The 15,017-nt window shown below is 44.0% G+C and overlaps 1 protein-coding gene across 3 annotated transcripts in view; it reads right to left on the minus strand.

Annotated features, from left to right (window-relative positions):
• LOC126481147 (probable cytochrome P450 301a1, mitochondrial) overlaps positions 1-15,017 on the minus strand; it is a 517,008-nt gene that overhangs the window by 55,760 nt on the left and 446,231 nt on the right. For 2 of the 3 annotated variants that reach the window (XM_050104709.1, XM_050104708.1), the window contains 3 exons: positions 10,998-11,114; positions 10,834-10,910; positions 1,157-1,358 (listed from right to left, as the gene is read on the minus strand). The exons of the other annotated variant lie outside the window; for it this stretch is intronic. In XM_050104709.1, coding sequence (XP_049960666.1) covers positions 1,157-1,358; positions 10,834-10,910; positions 10,998-11,114 — 396 coding nt within the window. The remainder of the gene's footprint in view (positions 1-1,156; positions 1,359-10,833; positions 10,911-10,997; positions 11,115-15,017) is intronic. 3 annotated transcript variants of the gene reach the window in all.

Genomic DNA, 15,017 nt, shown 5'->3' on the forward strand with positions numbered 1-15,017 from the left:
AGAAAAGCTTTCTTTGTGTAATTTTATAGGCCAAATACTATTTGTACAAAGGTCTTCTGGAAGCGAATTATGTATGTAACATTAATGTGTTTTTCGAATAAATGTAAAACATCAGCTTTTTCAAGGTCCTCTTTAACAAATCAGACCCGTAACCCCCTCCCCCCCCCCCCACCACCACCCTTTAACATAATCCTGGCTACTTCCTTGCAATCGTGGAAAGCATTGTCGGGAAATAGTTGCCTAGTCTGTGTCGTTCTGACCCAATTAATGAGCCAAAAAGTCCATATGTTTGCATGTGTTATCAATGCTTTGAAATCACACTCTCTCACTAGATTAGATTACATGTACTTTTTGGTCTATAGAAATACTTTCTTCTGAAAAGTTATTTTTACTGTTTCCTGTCTGCAGTTTACATCCTATTTACTTCAGGCAACATTAAGAGCCGCAAGTAGGTCATAACAGTCATTCTGATACTTTCTCTGGTATCGGTTTACATTGTTACGGATGTTTTTTCTTCGCTGAGACGCTGCGGCACTTTTTTCAAGATGTCTTCACATTTTTCATTCACTCAGTCAACTATCTCCTAGTTGAGACGATGTTAAGTGACGTACAGTCCGTAACACATGGACAAAATTTTATGTACGGTTCGTGACGCATGGAAAAGATCACACATCCATATCCCCTAATTATTCTACAGCAAATCTCTAACTCCACATGGCAGGGTAACACTAAACCTTTTGCATGGTTACCACGGAAGAGTGGGCGTGGATGACCTCCATAAGAGAGGTTATACAACAGATGCCCCACCGGACTGTATTTTTGTCCACTAGACTGCTCTATCCCACCCCCACCTCAACCCCTCCCTCCCCCTCACAGCGTCTAGTGTCACTTTGTGCCCATACCAGCAGCATTTGCTGTGAGTGAAAATAGCTCAAGCTGTTACTGTCCCTGGCTCTAGAAGGATGTAAGAATGGAGGTACTGACAGAGGAATGTGTATCGCACCAGTGGGCTACGATTACCCTGAAGCAGGATTCACGGCTGGATAGGGAAGACAGCAATCATAACCTGTAATTACGGCATTTACGGCAGTCTTTTTGTTTCGCATGTCGAACTTGAATGCCAGCACAAAGCACACAGGAAGGCGTGTTCCCTTACTGGTAGAAGTAGTCCTGCGACTTGACTAGGCGCCTCCAGGCCGGCGTGCTGATGTACTTCCAGGGCGAGGGCCTCACGTCCAGTTTGAGCATGCAGTCGAACAGGGTATGCATCGCCTCGATCATTTGCTGGGGTTCTGAGTCTGGGGGGAGGTTTCCATCCAGACAGCCAAGGCGTGTGTCCAGAGCCACCACAGAAATTGCTGCAAGGAGACGGCTATGGTTATGTAAGGCACGCAACACAAGGTTTATCAGGTATCAGTAACAAGAAAGAAAAACAACAAATACTCAGTTGTGAACACGAGCAGATACAACATCAACCATTTTGTAATTCTATATGATGCTTGCCTATCGCAAAGCAGCCATCAATCATTCTGTAGGACAGACATAAATTTGTGATACACGTGTGGATCTGCATTCCTACGGCTACACATGCCATGACGATTTTTAATAGCACTCTTATGTACTTTTTAGTCTATATTTCACTGCATTCCAATATTACCGTTTCGCCGTAATTATGGGAACACATACAGTCGTTGACAAAATCTCGTATTGATATCTCAAACCATTTATAAGATACGAGAGATGTTACGACTATCTCATTTTGATCTTATCACTGGCGCATGTTATCGTACTAAGTGAGCTACATAAAATTCATTTTGCGACACTCGAGGTAGATAGAGACCTACCTCCCCAGTCTAAAGATAAGTTCAATATGATAGCTAAATTTCGTATACATTATTGTATGATCTAGCTTGCAACAAAAGCAAAATAATAGTGACTCCCATTTATCATTGAAAACTTTTTGTATTTCGTGCAATTTGTTACTTAAATGTGAAATATCACAATAACTACGATCATTATGAAGTGATGGGGACTACACCATGAAAATGACATATAAAGCTGTAGGTAACGGAAAATTCAATTTTTTTACCGAATAGTTTCTGTGAAATCATTTGAAAAATATTACAGACATCACGCCTCGATTTCATCACTGCAATGCGTCATCAAAAACTGGCTCTGAGCACTATGGGACTTCTGAGGTCATCAGTCCCCTAGAACTTAGAACTACTTAAGCCTAACTAACCTAAGGACATCACACACATCCATGCCCGAGGCAGGATTGGAACCTGCGACCGTAGCGGTAGCGCGGTCCAGACTGTAGCGCCTAGAACCGCTCGACCACACCTGCCGCCTGCAACGCGTCATCCACTGGTAGCACAGGTATTGGCAAAGAATGTCTGGTACATTCTGGGCCACAGGCAGCTGCATGTCTACTCAAGTCCTCACCACCACCCGGCCACCATTGTACGCTGCCCGATTAGACAAGATGGGGTACTCTTCACGCAGTTTCAGCCACTTGCACTGGCCTATGCTACGCAGGTAACCCGCTTTCTTTCGGCGTGCACCCTATCCAATCATCTGATATCGACAAAAAATAAATGAAAGTAACAACACTAACAAGACAAGAAACGAATAGAATACAACCATTAAAATGCGACTGGAGGCATACAGTTCAACAAGTACCTACTGATATGAATCAAACATGAACAAATGTCTCAGATAACCTGAGAGGGTCCCATATCTATGTGGGCACCAGTTGTCACCAACAGAGGCTGCTGTTCACCAGCTAACACACAGGTGTCCACTACAGCAGTATGAGGGGCGTTCTATAAGTAATGCAAACAATGCGGAATTCGTTACGGGACATCGTGGAATATTCCCGTTCCGATTCGTAATGGCGCTTTATGTAGCCTACAAAAAGGCGTCTGCAACGGAGGTGCGTTCCGAGCAGAGAGTTTCTTTTGAGTTTCTTTTGACGGAAAACGAGAGCATCGCAGATATTCATAGGCGGTTGTTTACGGAGACCTGGAACTGAACAAAAGCACGGTGAGTCGTTGGGCGTTGCGTCTCTCGTCATCGCAAAGAAGATCGCGCAAACATGGCCAGCCACACACAGCAGTGACTCATGCAATGTTGGAACGTGCGGACACTCTCATTCGAGGTGATCGACGGATCACAATCAAACACCTCGCTGCACAACTAGACGTCTCTGTTGGTAGTGCTGACACACTCGTCCACCACTTGGCTTACTTAAACGTGTGTGGCTTCTGAGTTCTTCACCGTCGCCTAAGAGAAGACTAAAAGAGCGCACTGAAGGACCGTCTGTGCAGAATGCTTACGCGTTACGTGGCTCATAGCGACAATTTTTTGTCGAATATCGTCACAGGAGATGAAACATGGGTTCATCACCTCGAACCGGAAACAAAATGGCCATCCATGGAGTGGGGCCACACCACCTCTCCTCCGAGGAAAAGGTTAAAAGCCGCACCTTCAGCCGGTAAAGGCACGGCGACAACCTTCTGGGATTCTGAAGGGGTTACTCTGTTTGATACCACCCATAGAGGTGCAGTTATCAAATCTAAAGTGTGTTGTGCTACCCTCCAGAAATTGAGGAAACGACTCCAGCTTGTTCGTCGGCACAAAAATGTAAACTAACTTCTCCTTCTCCAAGCCAATGCAAGGCCTCACACAAGGCTGCACACCCGAGAAGAGCTCACGAAACTTTATTTGCCTGTTCTTCCTCATCTACCCTACAGCCCGGATCTCGTACCTTCACATTTCCATCCGTTTGTCCGAAAGAAGGATGCACTCCGCGGGAAACAGTACGAAGATGATGGGGAGGTTACTGATGTAGCAAGACGCTGGCTCCGTCGTCGTCCGGTAGGGCGGTACCATGCAGGCATAGAAACCCACCCAGCAAGGTGGAGTAAAGCTGTCGCGCTGAATGCAGATTATAACGAAGATAGCATTTTTTATGCACAAGAGTAGGGAGTAATATGGTGTAATGGAATCCTTAATAAAACCAGCTACTTTCAGAAATAAATGTGTTGCATAACTTATTCATCACTCCTCTTTACTTTTAATAATCGGTTAAGGTCATTCACTGTCAATGTTTTCAGAATGATTTCAACATAGGAAGAAGCATGTGATTATAAAAATACAACATACAATATGAGGCGCAGGTCGTAAGGTAGAACACTAGTCGTAGATGTTGGAAGAATGAGCAAATGGACTACAAAAACACAAATAGGTCAAAAACGAAACTGAAAGAAGAAATATTGATGAAATGAGAACGGAGATGAAGATAACTTCACGTGATCTCACAACAGAATGAGTGAAAGATTTGCATCTCTTTGACTCGAACCCATGAAGTTTTTGTAACGTGATATGCTTGTGGAAGTAAAACTCCCTACACTTAACATGAAAGTATTGGAGAAAGATGTGTAAACACGATGTGAGGGAGAGATTGATGGGAGACACACACTTAATGTCGAATTGCTGAGGTGTGGGGAACGGACACTTATACAATACTTGGAAATCAACTAAGATTTGGAAAATTGTCGCGCCTTGGACTTCAACGTGCATTTACCATGCAGGTCGGTTAGAGTATGTGTAAAGTGGAGAAATGCCGCTGTTTGCCCCTATAGTGACTCAGAACGGAGTAGAATGGCCAGTTAGTACACGTTCAACACCAGAAAAGTCACGAATATCATTAAGGCAAAATCGTTTGCATGACTCAGCCAAGAAGTCTCTTACCTACAAATCTATCTATATGGGAATAGATTGAGAACCACTGAATCCTTACAAACTTCATAATTTATTATTTTTGAATAAATATTATCGGCAAATATCCAATGAAAGACCAGCCGGACTAGCTGCTTCATACAACTGGGGGCATGCTATCTGCATGCGTTGTCTCCTCAGGGATCGTTCTGAATGTCACCGCGCTCATATCCATACACAAGCAGTTGCGGTCATCAGTCCCGAGACTGGCTTGATACAGCTTTCAAAGCTATTCAACCCTTTGCAAGCCTCTTTTACTTTCCGTAACTGTTGCAGACTAAATCCATTTTAACTCACCGTATTTATCGCTTGGTCTCTCTCTACAATTTTTCCGCCTCTCCCCCTTCCCCCCCCCCCTATCCCCCGCCCACCCCCCACTTAAAGTTGTGAAATGAATTTCTTTTCTTTATGTGGTGTCTGTTCTTTCTTCTCTCTCTCATGACTACGGTGGCTGTGTAAATGTCTTTAAGTCACCAATGGTTCGGAAGCGTGTGGATAGTAGAGAATGATAAGTTTTAATGCTGAAAAGGAGTTAGTTCAAGGCCGTTCGACGGTACACTGGATGCTCTCGAGTGCGGCGGCTGGGCAGTTGTTTCTTTCGGACATGTCCCAAAGAACAGACACCACATGTATAATTAAGACGAGAATAGCTAATGGTCACTCATGGGAATCAGCGAAATGCCGCACGTAATGGATAACGACCAAGGGGCACTACTTCGGTAGTCTGTGGATAAGTCGAGAATTTGGGCCTGACGAGAGGCGTGCTAGGGTAGTCCATGCAGGTGCAGTGACCATTGCGTCCAGCTGGCGTAGTGGTCAGCACATTGGCCTAGTAAGCAGGAAACACGGTTTCGAATTCCCATCCAGCACAAATTTTCAACTTTCCCCATTGATTTAAATCAGTGCCACTGGCACTTAATTTATTTCTTCCCTATTTCAATTGAGTACCTTCTCATTTGTTATTCGTTCCACCCATCCAATCTTGAGCGTTCTTCTGTAGTACCGACATTTCAAAATTTTTCTGTTCTCTTCTGTTACGAAGCACTCGCCATCCATGTTTCACTTCCGTACAAGGCTACACTACAGAAAAATACCACTCAGTAAAGATTTTCGAAAACTTAAATTTATATTGCATCTTAACAAATTCCTCTTTTGTATAAATACCTTTCGTGCTATAGCCAGACTTCATTTTATATCCTCTCTTCTTCAGCCAACGTAAGTTATTTTGCTGTCTAAATAGCAAAACACGTCTACTACTTTGGCGGCACATTTCGTAATCCTATTCCTTCAGAATCACCTGATTCAATTCGACTACATTTCATCACGCTTTTTTACATTTTGTAGTGAGCACATTGTACTCATGTGGAAGCGATCTAGATGCTTGTAAAACAATAAACTGGTAGCTAGTATCGAGGGAATTAAAAAGAATTATGGAATAAAAAAAGAATTCCTGTGATCTTGGCTACCAGTTTATTGTTTTACAAGCTTTTTTACTTTTGGTGAAGTCCATCTTACAATCTCTTCTCGAGACACCATCCATTCCATTCAACTGCTCTTCCATGTCCTTCACTGCTTCTGACTCGTTACGTCATCGGCAAACCTCAAAATTTTTATTTCTTCTCCCTGAAATTTTATTCCCTCTTCAAATTTGTATTTGGTGTCTTTTACCGCTTGTTCATTGTACAGACTGAATAACATCAGGGATAGGCTACAGAATGTCACATCCCCTTCTCATGTTTGCAACAGGAAAGCACTAACCGGAATATTACCTTTAAGAACACGACTTCTAATTGTGCCGAAGGCTGGCACCATAATTAAGTAGCATCGCTGAGGCGGTGATGTTGAGTGGGTCATTTGACTGAAGCCATAATAGGTGCTGAGAAAAGAGGAAAGTTTCTTTTGGGTAGTCTCATGATATGGTTGACTCTCTCTCGACTGAGTAATTGTTTAGGAATCGTCTGTGTTTCGGAAGTGTCTGGATGGCACAGAATGAAAATTCATGCTAGTGAAAAGGACTTACTGCTGAGCAGTTGGACGGTACAGTGTACGCGCCCGATTGCGGCAACTGCGCAGTTGTTTACTTGAGTAACCTATGTTTCAGAAGCGACTGTACGGTGCCGAGTGTCAGTTCTTCATGGCGGAAGCAGCGTGATAGCCACACGTAGCGGGCTGAATGCTAAACACGTTTGCCGTTAAGCGCGGCCTTGGGCGTTTCCGCCGAACATACATCGAAGTGGCAAAACGTTATCACCATCTGTTTATAGCTTGTCTGTCCGTCACAGGGATGAAATACATCACTGGATGTGCGTATCAGAGATCCGACAGTTGGTTGATAGGTTTTTGGAGGTACGTGGCATTAGATGTGTACACTCAGATCATGTAATTCGCGCAAATAACGGGCCGCTGATTTGAGTAAGCGGTGATGGCGCCCGATAGCGAAGCAAATGGGTTCCATAAGCTAGAATGAGATTTTCACTCTGCAGCGGAGTGTGCGCTGATATGAAACTTTCTGGCAGATTAAAACTGTGTGCCGGACCGAGACTCGAGCTCGGGACCTTTGCCTTTTCTCCGCTGCAGAGTGAAAATCTGAAAATCTGGAAACATCCCCCAGGCTGTGGCTAAGCCATGTCTCCGCAATATCCTTTCTTTCAGGAGTGCTAGTTCTGCAGGGATCGCAGGAGAGCTTCTGTAAAGTTTGGAAGGTAGGAGGCGAGGTACTGGCAGAAGTAGAGTTGTGAGGACGGGGCGTGAGTCGTACTTGGGTAGCTCAGTTGGTAGAGCACTTGCCCGCGAAAGGCAAAGGTCCCGAGTTCGAGTCTCGGTCCGGCACACAGTTTTAATCTGCCAGAAAGTTTCGGGTTCTATAGGATTTACACCAGGCGAGTTTGGTCGCCGAAACATCAACATTGGGTTCACTATAATGCTTCTCAAACCACTGTAGCACGGTTCTGGCTCCGAGACAAGGACAATTATACTGATGAAAGATGACATCGCCATTGGGGTAGACATCAAGTATGAACGGATGCATGACATCGCCATTGGGGTAGACATCAAGTATGAACGGATGCATGTGTCTTCGATTACTACCACAGGTCCCATGCAAGCGTAGAATAATGTCTCCCGTAGCATCATACTGCTCCCACCAACTTGCGTCCGTGTTGCGCAGCACGTTTCAAGCCGCCGTTCACCTCGATGACGACGTTTGAGGTGACGACTATCGATCTAGTTTAGCAAAAATTTGATTCACCCGAGAAGCCAACACGTTTCCATTGATCGACGGTCGAATTCCGATGTCCAGTGCCCACTGCAATCGTAATTGACGATGCCATTGTGTCAACACGTGGAAACGTAGGGGTGGTCTGCTGTAGAGCTCCAACGTTCAACAATGTACGATGAACGGCGTGCTCCAAAACACTCGTGCGTGCACCAGCATTGTGCTCTTTCGGCAGAGACGCCACGGCTCACCATCTGTCCTACAGTACAGAGCAGACAAGCCTCCGAACCCCACACTCTGTGAAGAGTCGTGGACGCCCAACCATTTAGCGCCTAGTGGTACTTTCGCTGTCCTTCTACCTCTTTCCGTAGACGGAACCGTGCGACTGCTACGGTCGCAGGTTCGAATCCTGCCTCGGGCATGGATGTGTGTGATGTCCTTAGGTTAGTTAGGTTTAAGTAGTTCTAAGTTCTAGGGGACTGATGACCACAGCAGTTGAGTCCCATAGTGCTCAGAGCCTCTTTCCGTAGATGTTCACGACAGTAACACGTAAACATTCGACAAGCTTCGCTGTTTTCGAGATACTCGATCACAGGTTCTGCGTAATAGTATCTTCCCTTTCTCAAAGGCGTTTAATTTAATGGATTTCCCCATCTGCAGCCCACATCTTCGGTAGGTGAACCCCAATCCGTGTCTGTTCCGCTCGCAGGCTTTTGTTACCGCGTCACATGCCCGCAACGCCACCAGGCGGTATCCAACATCGCGGTGGGCAGTGGTCATAATGTTTTGGCTTATCAGAATACGTGGTGTGTCCAGTGTCGTGTGGTGGACGCGGCCGGTTCGTTACAGACTCAGGTTACAAGTGGACCCACCGTGACTCCTTATATTCATGGTACGTTCTGTAAGTTAAGCACTGGTATCATTTAATGGGTGTGTGTAGAACAGTTGGATGTGGATTCTCCCTACAAAGATGCCGCCTTGTTAGACTAGAATCACAATCATTTTTAATGTGATTGCTTCATGACCATAGGCACGGGTCATAGAGACGAGTTCCCAGGTAGATGCCCTGTTTCTTGACTTCCGCAAGGCGTTCGATACAGTTCCCCACAGTCGTTTAATGAACAAAGTAAGAGCATATGGACTATCAGACCAATTGTGTGATTGGATTCAAGAGTTCCTAGATAACAGAACGCAGCATGTCATTCTGAACGGAGAGAAGTCTTCCGAAGTAACAGTGATTTCAGGTGTGCCGCAGGGGAGTGTCGTAGGACAGTTGCTATTCACAATATACCTAAATGACCTTGTGGATGACATCGGAAGTTCACTGAGGCTTTTTTCGGATGATGCTGTGGTATATCGAGAGGTTGTAACAATGGAAAATTGTACTGAAATGCAGGAGGATCTGCAGCGAATTGACGCAAGGTGCAGGGAATGGCAATTGAATCTCAATGTAGACAAATGTAATGTGCTGCGAGTACATAGAAAAAAATCCCTTACCATTTAGCTACAATATAGCAGGTCAGCAACTGGAAGCAGTTTATTCCACAAATTATCTGGGAGTACGCATTAGGAGTGATTTAAAATGGAATGATCATATAAAGTTGATCGTCGGTAAAGCAGATGCCACACTGAGATCCATTGGAAGAATCCTAAGGAAATGCAATCCGAGAACAAAGGAAGTAGTTTACAGTACGCTTGTTCGCCCACTGCTTGAATACTGCTCAGCAGTGTGGGATCAGTACCAGATTGGGTTGATAGAAGAGATAGAGAAGATCCAACGGAGAGCAGCGCGCTTCGTTACAGGATCATTTAGTAATCGCGAAAGCGTTACGGAGATAGATAAACTCCAGTGGAAAACTCTGCAAGAGAGACGCTCAGTAGTTCGGCACGGGCTTTTGTTGAAGTTTCGAGAACATACCTTCACCGAGGAGTCAAGCAGTATATTGCTCCCTCCTACGTATATCTCGCGAAGAGACCATGAGAATAAAATCAGAGAGATTAGAGCCCACACAGAGGCATACCGACAATCCTTCTTTCCACGAACAACACGAGACTGGAACAGAAGGGAGAACCGATAGAGCTACTCAAGGTACCCTCCGCCACACACCGTCAGGTGGCTTGCGGAGTATGGATGTAGATGTGCTCTGGCAATAATGAGCAACAACTAGGATATGATATTTGTAGAATTTGCTATGAGACTGTTTTGAAGCAGTTTATAAACCAATCATTTCAATTGTTCCTAAAGTACTTGTGTTTCATGGAACATTCTGCACTTAAATAAAAAAAAATAATCTTGTTCGAGCATTTCTGTGGCATGTCCACGGAGCTAGTTCCTTGTTGGTGTAGATAACCATAAGTAATAATGCCAACGTGTTCAGCTCCCAGCTCCCTAAGCGAATCTGGAGTAATTTCAGGAGGACGCAGCTACTGCAGACTAGATGCTAATGTGGTTACAAGGCTTCAGTTTAAAAGGCCTTTGTCAGTATAAATATCTTGATTATAAATTTATATGGCTGCCTTACCTCGTTTTTTCAAAAAAAAAAAAAATTAAGAGGTCCTTTTAAAATTTAATTCTGATGAATTCGTGATAATAAGATGCATTGTTAATGCAATACGGTAAATTCTACAACGGTTGTTGCATTCCAACAAGACAATAATTTTTTTGTTTTCTTTTTTTTTTAAATAAATTGTTCGAAGCATGACCGTGCATCTATCCTTGTCCCTAATCAGCTCTTGCCAGTAGGGTCTGGCCTCAGTATCGCTACGTAACTTACTTTCGCTTTCTTACAGACCCAAATAGCTACACTTAGGAACGAGGGTACATAATTGTCACTCACATTCTAGCGCCCACTTGTTCAGTTCATTCGTGAAGTCTCCAGGCATCTTCATATTCTCGTCTCTGATGGTCAGCATTCTGAAAGAATGAAGAAAACAGATAATGAACATCTAGACCAATACAGTACTGTTGCTCTGTTTCTAGGACTCGTGTCACTGCCCTCACCTGTCGGTGAAGTCGAGAGTGACCTGGTCGATGGAGGGAACGTACAGCTTGCTGGAACGCGGCTGCATCATGGGCTGGTTGACTCTCCTCCTGAACTCGTACCACTGCTCCCCCTGACTGCAACAACAACAACAAACCGAATTGCTCGAGACCACACGTTTAACACAACAATAACGTTTTACTTCAGGAAGCGAATCATGGACTGTTGAGCAACAGGGAAAGAGAAGAATCGAAGCGTTTAAGGGACAGTGCAACAAAAGGACGTTCAAGAAATGAGGAGGTTCTCTGTAGAATCGTCGAGTACGACTAATTCGCCAACTGGACGTCCTCTGGCAAGCCAGGTACCTCTACAGTGGTGGAAATCATTATAAAGGAAGGTTCCACCAAAGTAATAGTACAACGTCTGAAGCATATGTACATCGAATTAACTATGCAAAACATAAACAGTCATGACGGAATTACATTGTTTCCTTCACAACACGAGTAACGAAATAAGGCGCTTGCATTTCCTGGATGGAAATTCGTATAAAGGCACTCACTGTCCTCTTGTGTTATTGCGTTGCTAGTTCTTTGTCCAACCGCCGTTGTTCCTAATTGCATCACAAATTCTCTTCGGCGTTGTAAGGGTCTGCAATTTTTCCAGTGAAATTGTTGCCCACTCTTCTCGTATTGCTCTTTTCAACTCACATACGGCCTCAGGTTGCCTTCCATTGCGATAAACACGCCTTGAGAGTATTCCACAAATGTTTTCCACGAGATCCAAATTCGATCTGCCTACAGCCCAGAGAAAGACATCTATATCCTTATCTTCAAACCAGTTTTTGGTTGTAGCAGAACCATAATTAGATGCATTACCTTGTTGAAATATTACTCTTTCGTCCCTTAAGTCCTCATACATTCTAATAAGTTCTGTTTCTAGTACCTCAGTGTACACGTTATAGTTCAGTCTAGTGTTCAGTCGAAGAACGCGGCCTAGATCATTACACTTCAACCACCAAAATTTCTCATCATTCTTATCTGCTGCTCTATTCTCAGATCACGTCAAAAATATTGAAATCCATTCTGCCCATCTAAATTAACCTTCTTCTCATCATTGAAGATCACTTTGTCCCATTCTGGAGTCTACGACATATGTTTTCCACGAAATTCCAGTCTAGCCTGTTTATGTTTCAGTGTTAACGCGAGCTTCTGCAGTCGTTTCTTCAGTGTAAGGTGTTTCTCATGTGACAAAAGTTGCCGTATACGTCCGGCAATTACTCGTACCACTTCAACCACCAAAATTTCACCTCATTCTTATCTGCTGCTCTATTCTCAGATCACGTCAAAAATATTGAAATCCATTCTGCCCATCTAAATTAACCTTCTTCTCATCATTGAAGATCACTTTGTCCCATTCTGGAGTCTACGACATATGTTTTCCATGAAATTCCAGTCTAGCCTGTTTATGTTTCAGTGTTAACGCGAGCTTCTGCAGTCGTTTCTTCAGTGTAAGGTGTCTCTCATGTGACAAAATTTGCCGTATACGTCCGGCAATTACTGGCAACTATTTGAAAATAATAATGATTTGTGACCCTTGTTTTGCGCAAAAGTAACCTTTTCTATGCCTCAGACAGTTTTCTACTTTGCACTTATTTTCTGTTCTGTTTATATCGTGTGCCCAGTCTAACGAAATTATCCATCACTGTACATGAACAGTTCATCTACTTGGCAATTTGACGATTAGAGTCCCATTTGTTTACATGTACCGATTTTTTGCTTTTTCATCGCATGATAACTGTTTCCATCGTTGCATTGTCGCAATCGTGGTTTATGCACAAAACGTTCACTGCCACTAATGGTGTCTGTTTCATATCTGTAGTAAAGGCAGGCGCACATACACGAAAACCGCACAGAGTCGACTGTCTTTATATGGTTCAAAATGGTTCAAATGGCTCTGACACTATGGGACTCAACTTCTGAGGTCATTAGTCCCCTAGAACTTAGAACTAGTTAAACCTAACTAACCTAAGGACATCACACACATCCATGCCCGAGGCAGGATTCGAACCTGCGACCGCAGCGGTCTCGCGGCTCCAGACTGCAGCGCCTAGAACCGCACGGCCGCTTCGGCCGGCCTTTATATGGAGATCTACCCTCTACCACCTGAATCGTTGATGTCTTGTACTGTACTACTGACTTCAAATGCGATACTATTTGACTCCACTTGTCGGTATACTGGATTTCTTACTATCGCATATACATTCTGCAAATATCCATGTCTTTACAGTGATTTCCGCTACTGTAAAAACGGTGTTACGTCAGTGAGTTGCTGGAGGAAATGCAGGATTACTGTGTTGCATGTCGACGCCTCCCTCAGCTTACTCTTGTGGATTTAGCAGGTGGCGGCGGAAGATTGTAGCGAGCGTTGCCTCCTCTAACGGTAAAACTAGCCAGAGGTGCTGTACACTTATGAGACAAAACACTATGGCCACTGCCCATCACCAGATTGAGCGAGTAGACACGCGACTCATTAAGGAAAATAAACAGTGTGTTTCAAAAATACTTTTACAAACTTGGTGACAGGTTAATTACACCAAAACTTGAAATAAGTTCATATAAACATATTATTCGGAAAAATCCTTCGTTTTCGAGTTATAAATGAAAGCTGGCAAAACGTGTGATTGGAGCTCTTCAACACACTGTATAAAATCGTAATGAATGCTCAAAATGTCCTCCTGTTACTTCTAAACATGCGTGCATTCGTTGAATCATGGACTGTCGTACCTTGCAAATATTCCACGACTGTTTTGAATGATTGCAGAGGCCCTCACGACATGTCAATGAAGAGTTTCTGCATCCAACTTGTCTGCTGCGTAGACTAATTGTTTAAGGTGCCCCCCCCCCCCCCCCCCAGAGATAATAATCCACAGAGCTGAGGTCGGGGGAAAGTGCAGGCAATGGAATTAGTCCTCCTCTACCTACTTATCTGTCATGATAAACACCAACCAGTGGATCTAGAGCACAGACTGAAATGTACTGGAGCTCCATCTTACATAAATCATAAGTTTCTTCTTATTTTCAGGGGCACGTTTCGTAATAGGTCATTGAAAGTGTTCCGAATTAAGTCTCTGTAGCCAGCACCTGTAAGACGTGCTGGGAGAATGTATCGACCTACCAGGCAGTCACCTACAACTCCAGCCCGCACATCTATCTTAAAGTGATGCCGAAGTCTTGCCTGTACTGCAGTATGAGGACTGCGGTCGGCCCATATGTGTTGGTTGCGGAAATTTGTTGTTCCATCTCTCCAAATGTTGCCTCGTATCTAAACAAAACTGGAGACACAAACAACGGATTGGCAGCTGTGCAACAAACAATCAGCAAAAATTCTCCAGGAGTGGGTGATTGGCACGTACAAGGCCCTGAACGCGTTGAAGATAACATGCTAGAGCGAATATTTTTCTTAATTTTGTGGCCTATTTTGAGATTTATGTCCTGCATAATATATTAATGACATAAACTAAATCATTTAAAAATGGAATAAAAGGCCGATACCTGGGTCGTAATTAAATAAACAACAATACAGTCAAATAGCGGTGTGTTCATTTAAAAATTTAAAATCGAATACATGAGTTGCTCGTGAAGTAACCTCCATGCTGAACTTGGAGATGTACCACATGCCACAACTGACTTGCTGTGATAGTTGGCACTTCTTTGGCGGTACGTAGAATGAGCTTTTCCCGGCCAGGCGCACGATCACCACTTGGTTTTTCTTGGCCAATAGTCATTGGTGCAACACATCCTGTCGCGGCAACGTGACGATACACAGCACCAAAAATTGAATGACTGCGCTGTCTTCGGCCGAAAAACATTATCTGATACACCCACGCAGCCTCCTGCCCATTACCATTGGCGCACATAAAAATCATGTGTACCTGCTCACGAAATGAATATCCTGCCATGTTTGAACGAAGCACTTTCAGTTAACTCACTACCTGTAGTATACAGGATGGTCCATTGCTAGTGCCCGGGCCAAATATCTCA

The sequence above is a fragment of the Schistocerca serialis genome, chromosome 5 (assembly GCF_023864345.2).
Source record: "Schistocerca serialis cubense isolate TAMUIC-IGC-003099 chromosome 5, iqSchSeri2.2, whole genome shotgun sequence".
Classification (NCBI taxonomy): Eukaryota; Metazoa; Arthropoda; class Insecta; order Orthoptera; family Acrididae; genus Schistocerca; species Schistocerca serialis.